The sequence below is a fragment of the Sinocyclocheilus grahami genome, unplaced genomic scaffold (genome assembly GCF_001515645.1).
Source record: "Sinocyclocheilus grahami isolate Dianchi unplaced genomic scaffold, SAMN03320097.WGS_v1.1 scaffold53.1, whole genome shotgun sequence".
NCBI classification, from domain to species: domain Eukaryota; kingdom Metazoa; phylum Chordata; class Actinopteri; order Cypriniformes; family Cyprinidae; genus Sinocyclocheilus; species Sinocyclocheilus grahami.
The window spans coordinates 219,541-237,137 of NW_015505232.1; the positions used below are offsets into that span (position 1 = coordinate 219,541).

Sequence of the window (17,597 nt, forward strand, 5' to 3'; positions counted from 1 at the left end):
TCATCGTATATTGAGCAGTCAGCTTCAAAAGGAACTAAAGACGTTAACGGCACTAATATGAAGCAGATCCACCTTAATGAAGTAAAATTAGCTTAAAAAGAATCTTAAGTGATGATTTTAACATAATCTTAGCAAACAGGAAACGTTCATAGACTATCGTTCTGACAAGGGTACTTCATTCTTTCGGGAACAGGCTTCCATAATAAAGCAGCTTGACTGCATAAAACTGAACTATAGGCCTACTTCTGGATTTCTGTAGCCTACTTGATTAAACATATAAAATAAAACGGAGGTTATCTTCGACAGAAAAGACAGTGACGCATAAAGACGGAAGAAAATAGCACATCAATTTACATTTAATCGTCAAGCCTGAGTATTTCACCAAAACAAGTTGGGTTAATTCAGAGGGTTCTCACCCGGGGGCACTATATCTGTTCCCCTCCCATCACCCTCATGCTCTGTTCTCCAGCCCTAACACTCATTCTTCTATACAAGCTCAAACGTTAGAATATGTGAGGACTGTTAACATGCAGAGAAGAACTGCATTAGTATTCCACTCAGACAGCATCGGCCAGACTCTGCGGTAATGAGATCCGAACGAGTAAATCCGCTTTCACAGCTGGTCTCCATGTTAGCAGATCTCATAATAAAAGTTATGTATGTTAACAAAAACTCTTGGTCTGATCAAATTGTCGATGCTGAGCGAAAGATCCAAGAAATGTGACAACTTAAGAAGTGTTGCCTGTTTCTAATTTCGGTGTTGGCATGGCGATGCCACTTGCTTAAGATACAATGTGGGATCAGATGGTTAAAGTTAAGGAGAGACACAGGACGGTTTAGAGGAAAGTCTCCAACAAACAGGAATTCCCGCAGGGAGTTTTGAAGTGAATGCCAGAAACTCAAAAAGAATTAAACTTGAACTGATTGAAGAGGAACGCAGAACTCTTGGCTGTAAATGAGACTTCTCTCACTGCTTAACCCAGCCAAAACTAGTTTGCCGGTCTTAGAGGATTTAAGCTGGTTTCCCAGCCTGACCTGCTGAAAAGTGCTCAAAACCACTCTAAAACCAGCCCAGCCATAGACCAGCCTGGTCAGTTTGGGAGCAGGATTATTACTGTAAAACTACAACAAATAAATAACATTGCAAAAATTAATTTAGGTAATTCAAATTCGATATTCATTAATATACAGCACGCATAAACCTTTCAGAACCAGATGTAAAACCAAACGTTTTAAACACCATACAGATATCCGTTCCTATCTATTCTCACAAATTGGTCGCCACCATGTGGTCACATTTAGAACTGCAGTGTCAGATATACTATAACGGTTCATTACTGACCTCTTGACTTCAGTGTTCTCCTCTCTTGCTCTTGGACTATTACTGTTGATATCTGCAAGAAACTGCACATATAAAAGCATTACACCATCATTATACAGGTTTCATTTCATTTTTATTATGACAAATGTACAAGATAGTAAATCATATGAAAGAAATTACAATACAGTTAACAAAAACATCCAAAAGAGGCACAGACGAACACAAAGGACATTTCTAAAAGCTAAAACCAGACGGCATCCGTCCATCCGCTGTCAATCTACATCAGCCAAATATCTTCAAACACTGGTGTCGGCATCCCTCATGACATAATATCAAATTAAACAGATTTTTATGTGAAATACAAATATATATACTGTGTCATTATAGGCTGGGCCTCGATTTCAAATGGATGTCTGTACCTTTGATTTTTAATTTACACAAGAATTGAACACCAGCCCAATACTGTTAATAGACCACCTCGAGAGAAATGCATTGTGGTCTAGTACCTAATGATGCTCTTGGTCTTAACATGTCTAAAACTATATTTGTAAAAATTCAGGGAAGTTTTATTCTCAAAATCTGATGCCCTTAGAGCAAATAAATCAGACTAGAATATATGTGCATGCCAAGCATAAACATTAATGTACAAAACATTTTTACACCGCTTTTGTCAATCAATGCTGACAGCGAAACAATTAAACTCAGTTGGGCTTTACATCAAATGCTTTTTCCTCTAAGAACAGACCATTCTTGGAAATGTTTTAGCAATCAGTGGAAATAGGACAGAGACTGAAAACCCTCAAAGACAAAACCCGAAAAATTCTCAAAATCTGATGCCCTTAGAGCAAATAAATCAGACTAGAATATATGTGCATGCCAAGCATAAACATTAATGTACAAAACATTTTTACACCGCTTTTGTCAATCAATGCTGACAGCGAAACAATTAAACTGTCAGTTGGGCTTTACATCAAATGCTTTTTCCTCTAAGAACAGACCATTCTTGGAAATGTTTTAGCAATCAGTGGAAATAGGACGGAGACTGAAAACCCTCAAAGACAAAACCCGAAAGAAACGCATGAAAATGAGACAGACGTGCCCACTTTGGAGTGGTACAAATGTACCTACAAAAACAAATTATAAACAGCTGCAATCATAAAAGGACTGCTATGTATACTTTAAATGATTTAAAAATGCTTATAATATGTTACAGCAGAAAACTACAGATATACACACCAGGATAATGCAAGATCATACAATATTTCTCAGACGTGTTCTTACATCTCAGAGGGGCATCTCACATCACGCTGCTCTCGGAAAGGTCGGAAATCATTCGAATGTCACCAGCAACATGAATTTCGGTCTTTAAAAACAGACAAAACCAGGAGAGGATGAATCTCTTCCTGCATGTCTTGTAAGAAAAATGTATTGCTTTGTAATTGATGAAGAACAAACAAATCATACACATCATTAGTATGCTTACAAAACTAAAGGAAAACATTACAATGATTATATTCATATATTTATATAAAGAAAATGAATATAGTGCACTGAAACACAGACATAAACAGGACATGATGGGCAAAGAAGAATCGCTTTGATGGAATATCTGCACTAAAATAAGATGAACAGCACTAAACTTCAAGGAATCCCTCAGAGAAGCAAACTGCGCATCGATGTGGGTGAGAGTCCTCAGCATTTTATCATCCTCGAGTGGAAGATTTGGCATTTGATGCATTGAAAAGATGCCAGAGTAAATAGTGTTTGAATTCAAATCAAAATGTGGTGCTAGAAAACAGTCCAAAGCAACAGAATTGGATGCAATGTTAGTATGTTGGCATAAGTAAATGAGCAATTTTTCACCATTATATATATTCCAGGAATCTTTTGCTCTAATGGTGCCAGTAGCTGTACGACCAAGTGATCATTTCAGGTACAAATTCTATAATAAATAGTATAACAAAAAGCTTATAATGAAATCACTTAATAAAAACATTTATTTTTCCCCCACCAAATGACACTATGAAACCAAATTCAACTTCCACTCCAATTAGATTATAAAAGATGAATGTTAAAAATGGCCTCGGAGTGGAAACGAACGCTGACGATATTTAGCGTTGTGTGAAACCTCACTGAATTGCACTGACTCCACCCACTTCCGTTTCTCTCTGAAATGTGCAACTGACAGCAGTGGAGATCAAAACGCATGTAAACTCGATGTCTCTATGTCAGACGTGTGAGGGTGAGCATGGCTGTGTGATTAGTGTAAAAAGAGGTTTTAGAGGTTGTTTCCAGAGAGGGTTTGTTTGACAGCGATTGCCCTTATCGAACAAAAACAATACTTTAGAAGGAATATCTCGGGGAGTCTCTTAGAAGGGTTGCGGTCTCCTTCCCTTGATACTTTTGCTCAGTAAAATATTTACAGCTATTATTCATGTGCCACCTGGCACATTTAACAGGGACTGTTGACGTGATCCGTGGTGAAAACAGGATGAGGGTCAGAAAAAAAGGAGAAAAATATTTAAAAAAGAAAAAGAATAGCAAGTTATAGCTGTTCACTGTTGCATACATAGTCTACGAGGTCTGTGACGCCCAAAAGGTCGTCTTCATCTTCGTCTGGCGCAGCAATCTCCATGCCATTCGGCGCTATGGATACTGCTGATGGGGTGTTGCCGTTTTTAGCCGTCACTCCCACCCCGGGTCGTGGCATGAGACCCTCCAAACCCTTCACTGGGCTCTGTCCATTAGTTGGAGGAAGCTCCACCAAGTTGTAGTCCAGTGGACTGGGCCCTTTGCCAACAGTCTCCTCTGTCTCTTTCTCCGACGGGCTCTTCTTCACCTCCTCTTCACTCTCGCTGTCGTCAGAGTCGATGCGGTTCACACGCTTCCGGATGGGCCGCTCCTCTTCCTCGGATTCGTCTGAATCGTCATCATCATCGTCATCCTCCGACTCCCTCCGGCGTTTAAGGGACAGGCGTCTTCGACGTTTCCTGGATTCTTCCTCGGATGAGTCTGCTCTTATCTTCTTGGGCTTCCGGTCTTCTTCATCAGATTCGGCTGACTGGAAACTAACTGGATGAGTAAAAGACAATAACATCACTTATGTTATGCATCAGTTAACATTATGCATCAAACACGCATTTAAAACAGCATTTTTGGTCATAAGTTTAACAAATAACCCAGACAGATTAATTGACCCATATTTTGCATGAAATAATTTGATATGTAACAACATATATATAAATATGTAAAAATACATACTATAATAAACGTTTGGTCTCAAGAGTTTTCTTTTAGTTTTAAAAGAAGTCTCTTATGCTCACCAAGGCTGGATTAAATTGATAAAAAAATATAGTAATAACAGTAATATTGTGAAATATTATAATTTTAAATATCTGTTTTCAATTTTAATGTATTAAATATAATTTATTCCTGTGATAGTAAAGCAGAATTTTCATCAGCCATTACTCCAGTCTACAGTGTCACATGCTGATTTGCTACTCAAGAAGCATTTCTTATTATCAATTTTACATTTATTATACTTAGCAGTTATACTGCTTAATATTTTTGTGGAAACCATGATTTTTATTGTTCAGAATTCTTCGATGAATAGAAAGATCAAAAGAAAAAAAAAAGTACCTTAAAGGGTTACTCCAGTGTCATTAATTACTCACCCTCATGTCGTTCCAAACCCATAAGACCTCCGTTCATCTTCAGAACACAAATTATTCAACAATTTGTCTCCGCGTCACCCTAGCGCCATTTTGGAGAGTATCCACTGAACGCAAACAGCGTATGCTGTTCTGTGTCAGCCGCACCACACGGATATGTTTTCTACGTTTATTTACGTTTTTGATTTAAACAAAAACGATACGTATCCGTGTGGTGCGGTTTCTGGACGTTGATCTTGTTACATTGCTGTCTATGGGAGGGTCAGAGAGCTCTCAGAATGCATAAAAAAAGCTTAATTTGTGTTCCGAAGATGAACAGAGGTCTTATGGGTTTGGAACAACATGAGGGTGAGTAATTAATGAAAAAAAATTCATTTTGGGGTGGAGTAAAGACCCGTTCACACCAAGCATGATAACTATAAAGATAACGATAAAGATAACGATATAGTTCTAAAAATCGTTCTCAATATTAAAGAATAGCATAGTTCACACCACAACTATAACGATAACGATACAGAGGAACGATATCGCTGTGATCACTTTCAAAGCGATTTTTTTCAGCTGATGAACGATAAATCACTGACAGCCAATCAGAATCCATCCTGCTGTAACGAGCTCAAGAATTTAAAGTGGCAGACGAGCGTGCGCTTAGAATAAACAGACGATATCGTTCGCTGGTGTGGACGCTAATATCGCTATCTTTATAGTTATCGTTCTTGGTGTGAACGGGGCTTAACCCTTTAAGTAGAAATCTTTTGTAACAAACCTTTATAGTTACTTTTAACTGATGCATCCTTGCTGAATAAAAGTAATAATTTCTTTAAAACAAAAAAAACAATTAAAAAAAAACTGATTCCAAACTTTTGAATGGTAAAGTATAATATGTACATATCAGTCATCCAGGTTTCTATGTATAGCTACCAGCTATTGAAAAACCTCTATCAGTCGACCATAGAATAATTCTAGCAATATTATATAAGATACTGGTTACATTACGGTCATGTTTCTATTTTATAGAACTATATAATGTTTAATGTATATGGTATACATTATATAATGATTGAGCCTTATGCTGTGAAAATTCGTAGGTGTAAATGGCACTGACCTTCGCTGTCGGAGCTGGAAAGACGTCTGCGTTTCTTCTTTTTGTCTTTGTTGGTGCTGGCCTGTGAGCCGTCAGAATCTGAGCTTTCACAGTAATTCACCTCTTGCTTACGACTCCGATAGGACCGTCGACAGCGGACGTCCAGGTCACTGTCACTGAATTCACTAGAGCCTTCAGTCGCTGCATGCAAACCCCCCCCCACACACACACAAAACAAGACAAAAAAACAGAAATATCAGTGAACAAACAGTAAACCACAAGTATGGTACAAATTCAACTCAAATTTTTGATCCAATTTCTTCAACAAAAGGTCTTCACCTTCAGAAAACACTATTTGTCTACCTCAGCAGTTCAAACATAAATATTATATCAGCTTTTCATTTTTAAATATCTGAGACTCTTAATTTGAAATTTTTTATATTTATTTTTAGACAACTAAATAAAAAAAATAAACTACATAAAAGAATAAAACTTCTACAATATAAAAAAAAACTGTCAGAATAAATAATTTTTTTTAAATGTCTCACCCATCTCCTCCTCTTCATCAGTTTCCAGCTCCTCCTCCTCCTCGGAGTATCCTCTCGGTCTGCGTCTTCTGCGTGGCGGCTGTCTTCTCTGTGGGCGGGCAACATCGCTCCCGAAGTCACTATCCTCATAGGACGGGACTTCTGCTTCACTCTCCGCATCTATTTATTTTTAGACAACTAAATAAAAAAAATAAACTACATAAAAGAATAAAACTTCTACAATATAAAAAAAAACTGTCAGAATAAATAACAGGGTTGTATTAGTATCATTTCTTTGCATTAAATTTTTTTTAAATGTCTCACCCATCTCCTCCTCTTCATCAGTTTCCAGCTCCTCCTCCTCCTCGGAGTATCCTCTCGGTCTGCGTCTTCTGCGTGGCGGCTGTCTTCTCTGTGGACGGGCAACATCGCTCCCGAAGTCACTATCCTCATAGGACGGGACTTCTGCTTCACTCTCCGCATCATTATCAGAGGCCGCAAACTCATCCTCTGAACTGCTGACCAATCAGAGCAGAGTAAGTGTTATTTCATTGACAAGACTCTGTGATTCTCTTGAATTAAAAGCTGTTTAACATTACCTGTCGCTGAGACGGAACTCGTCTTCACTCTCTTCCTCGTCCACGGTGCTGTCGCTGTCTAGATCGTTGAGACGCCGCCGCTTCTTCTTCTGAGCTGCACTGGTTCGCCGCGGCTGCCCGTTCTCCTTCCCATCTTCCTGTAGGATAGTGGACATGTCCTTCTCTCTGTGGCCTGTGATGTTCGCCATGTCCTTTCCCCGGCCTGCTCCTGTGTATTGACATCTTTGATCAGTCTAAACTTCCATATCCAAGCTCAAATATCAACACTAGTGTGATGTATGAAAATGCTCCACTACCTCCACCTTCTGCTTCTTTAATGTCTTCCTCGATTGCATCTTCAATCGCTTCATCAAACTCATCAAATCTGACAAAAATGTAACAATAAACAGTGAATATTAACGACCATGTATAAACAGCACAAGATAATGAGCAGGTAGAATGACATACCTGTAGCTTATGTATTTCTTTGCCCTGGTTGATCTCCGTCCCCAACCTTTGCTCTTCTTCACATCTTTCTTCTCTTTCACCACCTGCTCCTTTTCTTCCTCTTTTTCTTCCTCCACTTCCACCTTCAAAAAATGTATATGTATAACTACATAGTTTTACTACCATGGGCTAGGGAAGATTTTTAAAATAAATTAATACTTCACTTTAGCAAGGATAAAGTAAAGACAGTAAAGACATTTAGAATGTTATAAAGGATTTCAAACTGTTTCCTGAAAAAAGAATCCTGAAAAATGTATCTCAGCTTCCACAAAATTATTAAGCAGCACCACTGTTTTTATTGATGATAATAATGTTTCTTGAGCACCAAATCAGCACATTAAAGAGAGGAGTAATGGCTGGTGAAAATTCAGCTTTACCATCACAGGAATAAAATGCATTTTAAAATATATTAAAATAGAAAAAAGTAATTTACAATTTTAAAAATGTTTCTCAATATTGCTATTTTTACTGTATTTTGATCAAATAAATGCAGCCTTAGTGAGCATAAACCACTTCTTTCAAAAACAAAAATCATGGTAAAACGGTAGTGAAAATGACGATCATGCATTATAGAATTGAAAATACTCCAAATATTTCTTTATAATTAAAAATGGTAATTAGGATTAAAAGGTAAAAATAAACTTTCTATGTCTTTTTATAATTTCCTCAAATCTATCCTACTATCTTAAAATAATAGTTTAGCTTTGTGATAGCAGACATTTCATACTTTTAAGTGCTCTTTTGTAAAAAATCTAAATAAAAAAAAATATTTGCCATTAAATATTTATACCAAGTATCCACAAACTTCAATAAGCACTGTGGGCACTTACGGAAGGTGTGATGATGTTCTCTACACTGATGCCAACATACACCAGTCGCTCTTTCCTGTGAGAGAAGAATGACAATGTTTCTGACATTTCACAAATAATTTCTCACATAGGCCATCATCCCATTGCACAATAGATTAACAGACTGAAAGGTTAACTGGACTAATTTAGGAACTTTTCTGCAACTGGTTCAAACTAATCCACTCTTTATTTACCTTCGCTCTGCACGTTCTTTCTTTTTGAGGGCGGCATCCAAATTCTGCAATTGCTCTTCGAGCCTATCGCAAAGTTGCTTCTGCAAGAGAAATGAAGATCATCAGCATATGAATAGAATTGTGCCTTTCTGTAAAGAAAATCCTGAAATCTAAATTGACTCACATGCTGGCAGGGGGAGCAGAACCATTCCCCATCTGGAATGATCATGAGTGGAGGCCGCAGACAGGCAGTGTGGTAACCGCTGTCACAGGAATCACACAGGAGTATCTAGGGGAACAGAAACGAGAGGTAAAAAGCAGCACTTCTGACTGTGAGAAGATGAAGATATTTTGCAGAAGAGTGTCGCACCAGCTCGGGATGGTTGGGAAGGCCACAGTGTTTGCAGGGGTCGTCATTGGGTTCATCATCTTCTGATGAAGAGGAAGAGGAGTCAGAGCTGTTTCGCTCTCGGTTTCGGTTTCTCCTTTTCCTGGTCTTCTTCTCCACCTTATAGTCTTCATCGCTGTCATCCTCCTCCGTCTCCTCTTCCTCACTTTCCTCGTCATCGTCAGAACTTTTCCTTTTACGTCTCATGCGAGACCATGGTTGTCGTTTCCGACGTCTCCCCACCTGTTGAATGAGGAGTTACATTATGAATGACCTTCAATTACGAAATCTCTCCCACTCAAAAGTTTTTTTTTTAATAAATTAATTTTAAATGTAATTTGTTTCAGAAAGGACCCATTAGATTGATCAAAAGTCACAGTAAAGACATTTATAATGCTACAAAAGAAACCTGAAAATAACATCTTGTTTTCCACCAAAATATTAAGCAGCACAACTGTTTTTAACATTATTAATAATAAGAAATGTTTCTTAAGCACCAAACCAGCATATGTGAATGATTTTGAAGGACCATGTGACACTGAAGACTGGATTCATGCTGCTAAAAATTTAGCTTTGCCTTACAGAAAAAAAAGAGCTATATATGTAACCCTGGACCACAAAATCAGTATTAAGTAGCACAGGTATATTTGTAGCAATAGCCAAAAACACATTGTATGGGTCAAAATTATAGATTTTTCTTTTATGCCAAAAATCATAAGGATATTAAGTAAAGATCATGTTCCATGAAAATATTTTGTAAATTTCCTAGTACCATAAATATATCAAAAACTAATTGTTTATTATTTGATTCTTTGATATATGCATTACTAAGAACTTAATTTGGACAACTTTAAAGACGATTTTCTCGATATTTAGAATTTTTTGCACTCTCAGATTCCAGGTTTTCAAATAGTTGTATCTCAGCCAAATATTGTCCTATCCCAACAAACCAAACATCAATGGAAAGCTTATTTATTCAGATGGTGTATAAATCTCAATTTAAAAACATTTACCCTTATGACTGGTTTTGTGGTCCAGGGACATATATTTAAGCAAAAAAACAAAAGGTACTCAAACCTTTGGTTTTGTTTGGCCATCTGGGTCAGCTTTCCTTGGTTTCCTTGGTACAGAATCCTCATCCTCTTTGTCTTCGTTTTCATCCTTTTCTTTCTCAGACACCGGAGTCGCCTGCTTCCGTTCCACCCTCCTGTCCTGGATCTCCACAGCTTTAGTGGTGGGTCTGCAGATTCTCGGAGATCTCCTCAAGCACCTGCCGTCAGTCACCTCAGACTCTGAATCTCCCCTCACCTCTTCTCTCTGAAGTTCTGCCTTCCACCTGTGAGCTGGGATTTTGATCTTCATGCGAATTCCTTCCCGTTGTGCCTTTTCTTCTTGTTCTTCGCCTGTTTTATCCTCATCCTGACTCTCCAGAGCTTTCTTTGGAGGCCGTCCTTGCCTTTTACTGCTTTTCACAGCAGCGGTGCTTTTTTCTTGATCATCCCCGGGAGCCTCACGTTCTTCAGAAGTTGCGTCTTGCTTAGATTGTTTGCTTGAGGTTGTGTTCTGATCCACAGGAACATCAGTTTCCTTCTTTCTTGCTGTTGTAGTCTCACATCCCTCCTCAATAGTTGACTGAATTTTATCAACTTCCATTGGCTTCTCTTTGTTCCCTTCCTTTGAATCAGGTTCCTTTTCATGTTCTCTATCAGAAGGAGGATTCTCCAAACTGTTGGATTCATTGGGTCGTTCTGTAGCTTTAACTTCTTCCGATTTTTTCACTGCAGACTCTTCTGAGCTGTTTGCAGCTTCACCCTTTTCATCTTTGTCTTTTGACGTTTCCAAATCCTCATTTTTATCAGTTTCAGCTGTATCACATTTTTCCTCACTGTCTACTTTCTCTGTGGTTTTTGGTGTGCTTGGCTTATTTGTTGAATCAGAAACAGATGATTTTTCAAGATCACTAGATGTTGGCTTAGGGGATTCGGACTGCTCTTGCACTTTGTCTTGAGGGCCATCTGTCTCTTCAGAAGGTTTAGAGGCAATGGACTTACTTTCTCCATTGGTTGAGAGCTTGGCTCCTTCAGATATACACTGTTTTTCAGTTTTTGAGACAATGGCAGTTGGCTCTTTTTCTGTGGTAGTGTCTGCAGAGCTGTGATGAAGTTTAGTTTCTTCAGTGGTCACTGGCTTTTCTGTGCCAGAATGTGGTTGGATTACTTCACAGGAAGAAGGCTCTGTTTTAGATGATTGGAATAGTTCAGTTTCCAACGGTGTGGAAGCAGTTGGATCTGGTTTTTCATAGTCTTTATTGGAGTCTTTGGGAGATTGCTGACTTTCTTCTGTGAGGACTTTGTGTGACTCTTCTTCTGCGAGATCTTTCTTGGATTGTTCATTTGGAAGATTTTTCATGGACTCTTCTTTTGATTTCTCTTCTTTTGAGAGATCTTTAATTGACTCTTCTTTTGGAAGATCTTTTATTGACCCTTCTCGTGCGAGATCTTTTGATGATTCTTTCACTGCTTCTTTTGAGAAGTCTTTAGTTGACGTCTCTTCTTCTGCGAGATGTTTTGTTGACTGATCTTTTGCTGGCTCATCTTTCAGGGGAATTTTCCCTGACTTGTCTCTTGTTAGATCGTTTGATGATTCTTTGTTTGGGAGATCTTTTGTGTCTTCTTCTTTTGAGAGCTCAATCGTGGACTCCTTGTTTGGGAGATCTTTCATTGATTCTTCTTTTGTTGACTCTCCAGGCAGTATTGACGTATTTACTTCAGTAGCATCTGTACCATCACTACTGGGAGACTTTTTATGGTCAGTTACGTCTTCAGAACCAGGTGTCTTTTCTGATTGTTCACTTACTGGTGAGGGCTTTTCTTCTCCAAGGATCTTTTCATGAGATTGAGAAGTTTCAGATTTTTCCTTGTTCTCTTCTGCAGTGGCGGCAAAGGATTCCTCAGATTTCTCCACTTCCATCTGCTCTTCAGCACACAATCTGGTTTCATTTGTGTCCATCTTCTCTTCCGTCTGGTCATCCTTTCTCTTCTTTTTTCTCTCTTTGGATTCATCTAAAACAAGAGGGAGTTTCTCAGAATTATTCTCTTCTATGCTTTCTTTTTGAAGACTCTCTGACCCTTTTTGCGTTTCACTCTCAGATGTTGTAAGGTGAGGGACATGACCGTTGATCTTTTCAGCATTCGATCTGCTGTCATCAAAACATGTCAGTGATTCTTTCACAGGAGCAAGAGGAGCATTTCGTACTCCCATGCTACTGGTGTCAAAGTCTTCCCTTAGTTTCATTTCCCGCTTTTTCAGGGGGATTTTAGCTTGATGGTCATTTTTCAAAGCTCTTTGAGTCTCTTCTAAAGATTTTCTTTTTACATCCTCCGTCTGTTCTGTATTCTGTGAAGGTGTTGACAAGTCCTTGACTTTCTCATCCTCATCCTGTGGCTCTTCTTTGATCGATCCATTAGTGCCGTTTGCCGTCTCCGAATGTTTCTGCAGCTCTTCCTTCACCTTTAAGCCTTTTTCCAACAAAGCATCTGTGGTCTCTGCATCTTCTTGCTTTGCATTTTCCTTCTCCAAGATGTTTTCCTTATTTTCAGATGCAGATAAATCATTTTGTGACTTCTCATCTCTGATCTCCACTGGAATCCAAAAACACAGAGATAAAACAAATCAGTAAAACAATCCTAACTCAAGCGGTGTTCAGTCAATACTTCATATTAATTTTTAGATACCTTCAGCTCCTTCTTTTTTCTTGTCTTCTTCATTCTCTGGGTTCGGACAGTTACTAGATGAGCCCTCCTCCTGATCCTTCTTTACCAAAAGTGCTGGATCAATCTGAGTCTTCAACAGTCCAAGGATTTGAGCCAGGCTGTCTCTATTTCTGAAATGGAAAATAACGTTGTTTTTTTAATGTATCTGTCATTTGGCATGTTTTTCTGACAAATTAAAAGCCATCCAGTACAGTCAGCGAAAACACTATGTAGCATGCCATGTTATGAAGAAGTGGTTTTTAATGCCACTGGAATTGATCGCAGAATGCATACCTTACTATACACTTCCAGGATGACCCATCCAGATCATCCTGTTCTTCCACATAGACCCTTACATTATGGTCTTGATCAAGCTGGAACCAGTACATGAGGCCATCTTTGTCTCTGCCGATTGGCTGAAGACGCATTTTATCTGGGTCCTCTTCATTGATAGCGGTTTTAAACTTGACATTGTCATCAAACTGGCATTCACACAAGTACTGTTTGAAAAACAAAACATTGAAAAGTTACAATGGGTTAATAAAAACAGAAATACATTACAAATACAACAACAGTTTTTACAGATGGATGTGAGGCTCAAATGCAACTTCATTCGGTGGTGTGACATTAACAGATTTTCCCATCTTACCTTCAGTATTCCTGTCTTACACTCCACTGTCATTTCTCGATAACCCTTCTTTTCCAGCTCCCATGCCCATGTGGTGTTAAACTCCTGACAGATCTACAGAGTAATAAAGAAATCAAAAATTAAACATTGATGAGACTAATATTGAATTAACACTGTCAAGTGCTCATTGTGCTCACAGCTATTCACATATTCATTATGAAATGAGTCCATAATTCACAGCTGTTTGAATGTGATTGTTAAAATATTTAATTCATTGTTTACACTGATTTACTCACCTTAATGAGATTTTTCTCCCATCTGTCTGCCGACACAGACTTGCCAATTTTCCTCAGTAACTTCACATGAAGATCCACGAGGAGTTTGGGTACTGAGGACATACAAGTATTTCTATATTAAAGCAACATGTAACGCATACTTATAATTTACACAGCCATAACACATTTTATTAGTTTTTAGGTTTGTGGTTCTCAAAATGTTGTGACTGAATATTTAACTGTCTGATTTGTGTATCTGTTCATTCAGCAACATAACTAACACACCTGTGTTCTTAAGTGTTTGATCCAACTTCTTAAGTAGCCACAGTAGGATCATTTATATCCATCAGCAAAAAAAAAAAAAAAAAGTTACAAGATAAAAAAGTAATACTAATGCCATTTCAGGATTTAAGAACCACTCCTTTAGGGCACCAAAACCTGAGAAACTGTTAATAGTTTGTAAACACTAGTGTGTAACTTATTCATGCATGAACAGTAGATTTGCATTTAAAGGAACTGCACAATGATAAACGCCTTCCTGGACATTTAATATTGCTGTTGTTCTTGTACCTGCCATAGTCCCCTACACGTTTCATTGACGTATTCATATAAATATGTTTATGATGACTGGCAGAATCTATCGGTCTCTATTATATACAGGTGCATCTCAATAAATTAGAATGTCGTGGAAAAGTTAATTTCAATAATTCAACTCAAATTGTGAAGCTCGTGTTTTAAATAAATTCAATGCATACAGACTGAAGTAGTTTAAGTCTTTGGTTCTTTTAATTGTGATGATTTTGGCTCACATTTAACAAAAACCCACCAATTCTCAACAAATTAGAATATGGTGACATGCCAATCAGCGTGTGTGACGCTGTGTTTCGTTGTGAAAGCGAAACTTTGTTTGGCCTTCCAAAAATGGACACGACTAGAAATCAGTGGTTAAGTTGTATTTACAACACTGTTCCAGAACAGTTTAACCCAAATATCCAGATGTGTGCAGCGCATTTTATGGAGGACTGTTTACTGATCCTGGGAGAGTAACGTTAGACTAAAATGCCGGCAGTTCTGACTCACGTAAGTACGTTTTCACTTAAAGGATTTGCCACTGAGGATTCAAAAGCGAGTTTTAGGCAGTGTGGAGTAGCACTTGTTTTTTGTAATTTCTCTGATCACAAATGCAGACAGGGTTTTATGTTACGTAAGTACGTTTTCACTTAAAGGATTTGCCACTGATGATTCAAAAGCGAGTTTTAGGCAGTGTGGAGTAGCACTTGTTTTTTGTAATTTCTCTGATCACAAATGCAGACAGGGTTTTATGTTTTACGCGGCGCGATGCAATGCAACGCGTAAAAAGACAGTATAAGTCATTATAATCAGTAATTATGTCCCCACTGGATGCAACAAATGCCTCGTTTGTAATGGGTTTTAAAGGGGTCACATGATGCTGCTAAAAAGAACAGTATTTTGTGTATTTGGTGTAATGAAATGTGTTTATGCGGTTTAAGGTTCAAAAAACACATTATTTTCCACGAGCCGTTTTAGGTAGGCGTGGTTGACTCTTAACTTTTATAAAGAATATCTCTTTGGATTTGAGACTTTAGTCTTTGCAACTTTACAGATCTTCTTTATGCACCAAGAGCTTGTAACACTCCAAAGAGAAAGGAAAAATTGAAATCGCATCATATGACCCCTTTAATGTTTTTGTCTCGTCGCTCCGGCCGGGACACGGCATCAACAGTATGGTAAGGGGTGTAACATTTCCGTCTCACGCTTGAGGTATTCAGCCAATCACAACGCACTGGATTTCAGACCGATGAGTTTTGTAAAAATCAACGCATTTCAAAAAGGCGGGGCATAGAGGATAAACAATAATGTACAGTATGTGGAAAATAATGTTTTTTTTTTTTACTTTAAACCGCATAACACATTTCATTACACCAAATACACAAAATAATGTTATTTTTAGCAGCATCATATGACCCCTTTAAACTACTTCAGTCTGTGTGCACTGAATTTATTTAATACACGAGTTTCACAATTTGAGTTGAATTACTGAAATAAATGAACTTTTCCACGACATTCTAATTTATTGAGATGCACCTGTACATACCATAGCAGCTATAGTTTCAGCAAAAATACCATTACAACTACATTTTCTGTTACTTCAATAAAACTGTAGTAATTTAAAGGGACAGTTCATCCAAAAAAAATCCAAATATTTTTTCAATAACTGCATGGAGAAAAGACAGTCATGCAGATTTGGAAAAACATGTGGCTGAGTAAGGAATGACAATTTTAATTTTAGGGTTTAATACTATAAACAAAACATGCAAAACAGTTATGTTTTATATATATATAAATGTATTACAGTTTTAGTGTACAAAACTGTAATTTAGTGTACTACAGCTGAGGCATTTTGGACCTATAAATAGTTGCTATAATTAGTTGTGTGTATATATATATATAGATAGATAGATAGATAGATAGGTATAGGGAATATATAGCATATATGGATATAGCACACTGCTCAACAAATCGTGCGTCAGTTCAACTTAAACACACCTAACCCGTTTATAATGTAGCAAAACCATCAGAGATACAAATAAAAGGGCTTATTGTTACCTTTCACCAAAATCTGACAATCAAAATAATCCCACATTGTCATTTCTCCCTCTCAGCGGCGCGAGCAGAAAGTTTACACGTTCTGCGCATGCGCGCTTCTCACATCGCACTAATTCATGCCAAATTATTATTTAACTATGAATAAACATGATTATTTAATTCCTCTCAATATGCGTGTCGTTATATGCAAATACAAGTGATTTTCCATACGTAAAAGGTCGCATATAAACGCAAATAAAGCAGCAATGCGTTACTGTGCGCTGTGATGAGTAGCGTTAAATAAAGCGCAATAAAACCTTCCGTCGGGCGAAACGCCGATATTAACGGCAGAAACGGCGCTTTAGAGACACAAACGGCGACAAAAACACCGACACCCACGGGTGGAGTACCAAACGGCCCGTTTAAACGCATGTAAAGCTGCTGAAGAGCAACAATGGAGGAGCGGCTCACCCGCGCTGCTCTCCTGCAGACTGCGCTCCAGCTCCGGGAACGACACCTCCGGCAGGTCCAGCAGAGCTCCATACCGCTCCAGAAACGAGCAGATCACGGCGAAGCTCGGGCACAATTCCGGGGAAGAACCGTCCGCTGCCTCCGAGGCAGACATTATTCCGAACCGAGCCGCTGGAGGACCACAACCTCCCCACAATGCACCGCGACTATGGCAGACACATGGCCCAGAAGCCCTTGCGTCGGAGACACTGAACTGATGTAAACAAACCACAAGCAGCAGCAGAGAGTGGAATAGAAACAAAGGGCCCTAAACCAAACACTTCAAATGGCACAATAGTTAGATTCCAGATATTAAGTAAAAACAAGACAAACGAAAGAAAAATTAACACGAGACACTGCAACAGCAGTAAACTGCACTTAGGGACTCTTTCTCTTTGAGAGAGAGAGAGATTTTGAAGAAAGAGGACATGAAAGAAATCCAGACAGGCAGAAATACTTACAGGGACTAATGGGGAGAGTATTGGTAACATCTCTCGTGTTACCTGAAAACAAATGTAGTAATAAATAGTGATCAGTATCAAAGTATAGTAGTGAACACTGTCCCTAAGATCACTAACAAAGTGAACTCGTGTGTATGAGTGCATGTCATTATGCATTCATAATGAGTCCAGGTGAGTTAATGAACTGTTAAAGTCATAGGTTACCAGCAGAGGGCGCTGTCAGTTAACTGTATTTATGAGATTTATCACAGCCGTTCATATAAGAGC

The 17,597-nt window shown here is 38.3% G+C and overlaps 1 protein-coding gene across 3 annotated transcripts; it reads right to left on the bottom strand.

Moving 5' to 3' along the window:
* Nucleotides 1–2,146: 2,146 nt before the first annotated feature.
* Nucleotides 2,147–17,031, bottom strand: rsf1b.1 (remodeling and spacing factor 1b, tandem duplicate 1). 3 transcript variants are annotated; one of them, XM_016269520.1, is made up of 17 exons: nt 16,831–17,031; nt 13,774–13,865; nt 13,499–13,591; nt 13,144–13,349; nt 12,832–12,980; nt 10,175–12,738; nt 9,080–9,340; nt 8,894–8,998; nt 8,731–8,810; nt 8,519–8,573; nt 7,650–7,771; nt 7,499–7,566; nt 7,203–7,410; nt 7,087–7,121; nt 6,625–6,783; nt 6,098–6,277; nt 2,147–4,393 (listed from the first exon to the last, which is right to left on the bottom strand). In XM_016269520.1, the coding sequence occupies exons 1-17, from the start codon at nt 16,982–16,984 to the stop codon at nt 3,867–3,869; spliced, it is 5,058 nt and encodes a 1,685-aa protein (XP_016125006.1). In that variant the 5' UTR covers nt 16,985–17,031; the 3' UTR covers nt 2,147–3,866. The 3 variants fall into 3 exon arrangements, with proteins under 3 accessions (XP_016125006.1, XP_016125007.1, XP_016125005.1); XM_016269521.1 differs by lacking the exon at nt 6,625–6,783 and having other exon boundaries at nt 6,928–7,118; XM_016269519.1 differs by lacking the exon at nt 6,625–6,783 and having other exon boundaries at nt 6,928–7,121.
* Between the last annotated feature and the right edge of the window lie 566 nt (nt 17,032–17,597).

Excerpts from the sequence above, each read along its gene's own strand:
- rsf1b.1 (XM_016269520.1), bottom strand. The coding sequence starts at position 16,984 with ATGTCTGCCTCGGAGGCAGCGGACGGTTCTTCCCCGGAATTGTGCCCG. Across the intron at positions 12,739-12,831 it reads GAAAAAAGAAGGAGCTGAAG|TGGAGATCAGAGATGAGAAG; the intron begins GTATCTAAAAAT and ends TTTGGATTCCAG. Across the intron at positions 4,394-6,097 it reads TTCCAGCTCCGACAGCGAAG|TTAGTTTCCAGTCAGCCGAA; the intron begins GTCAGTGCCATT and ends TTACTCATCCAG.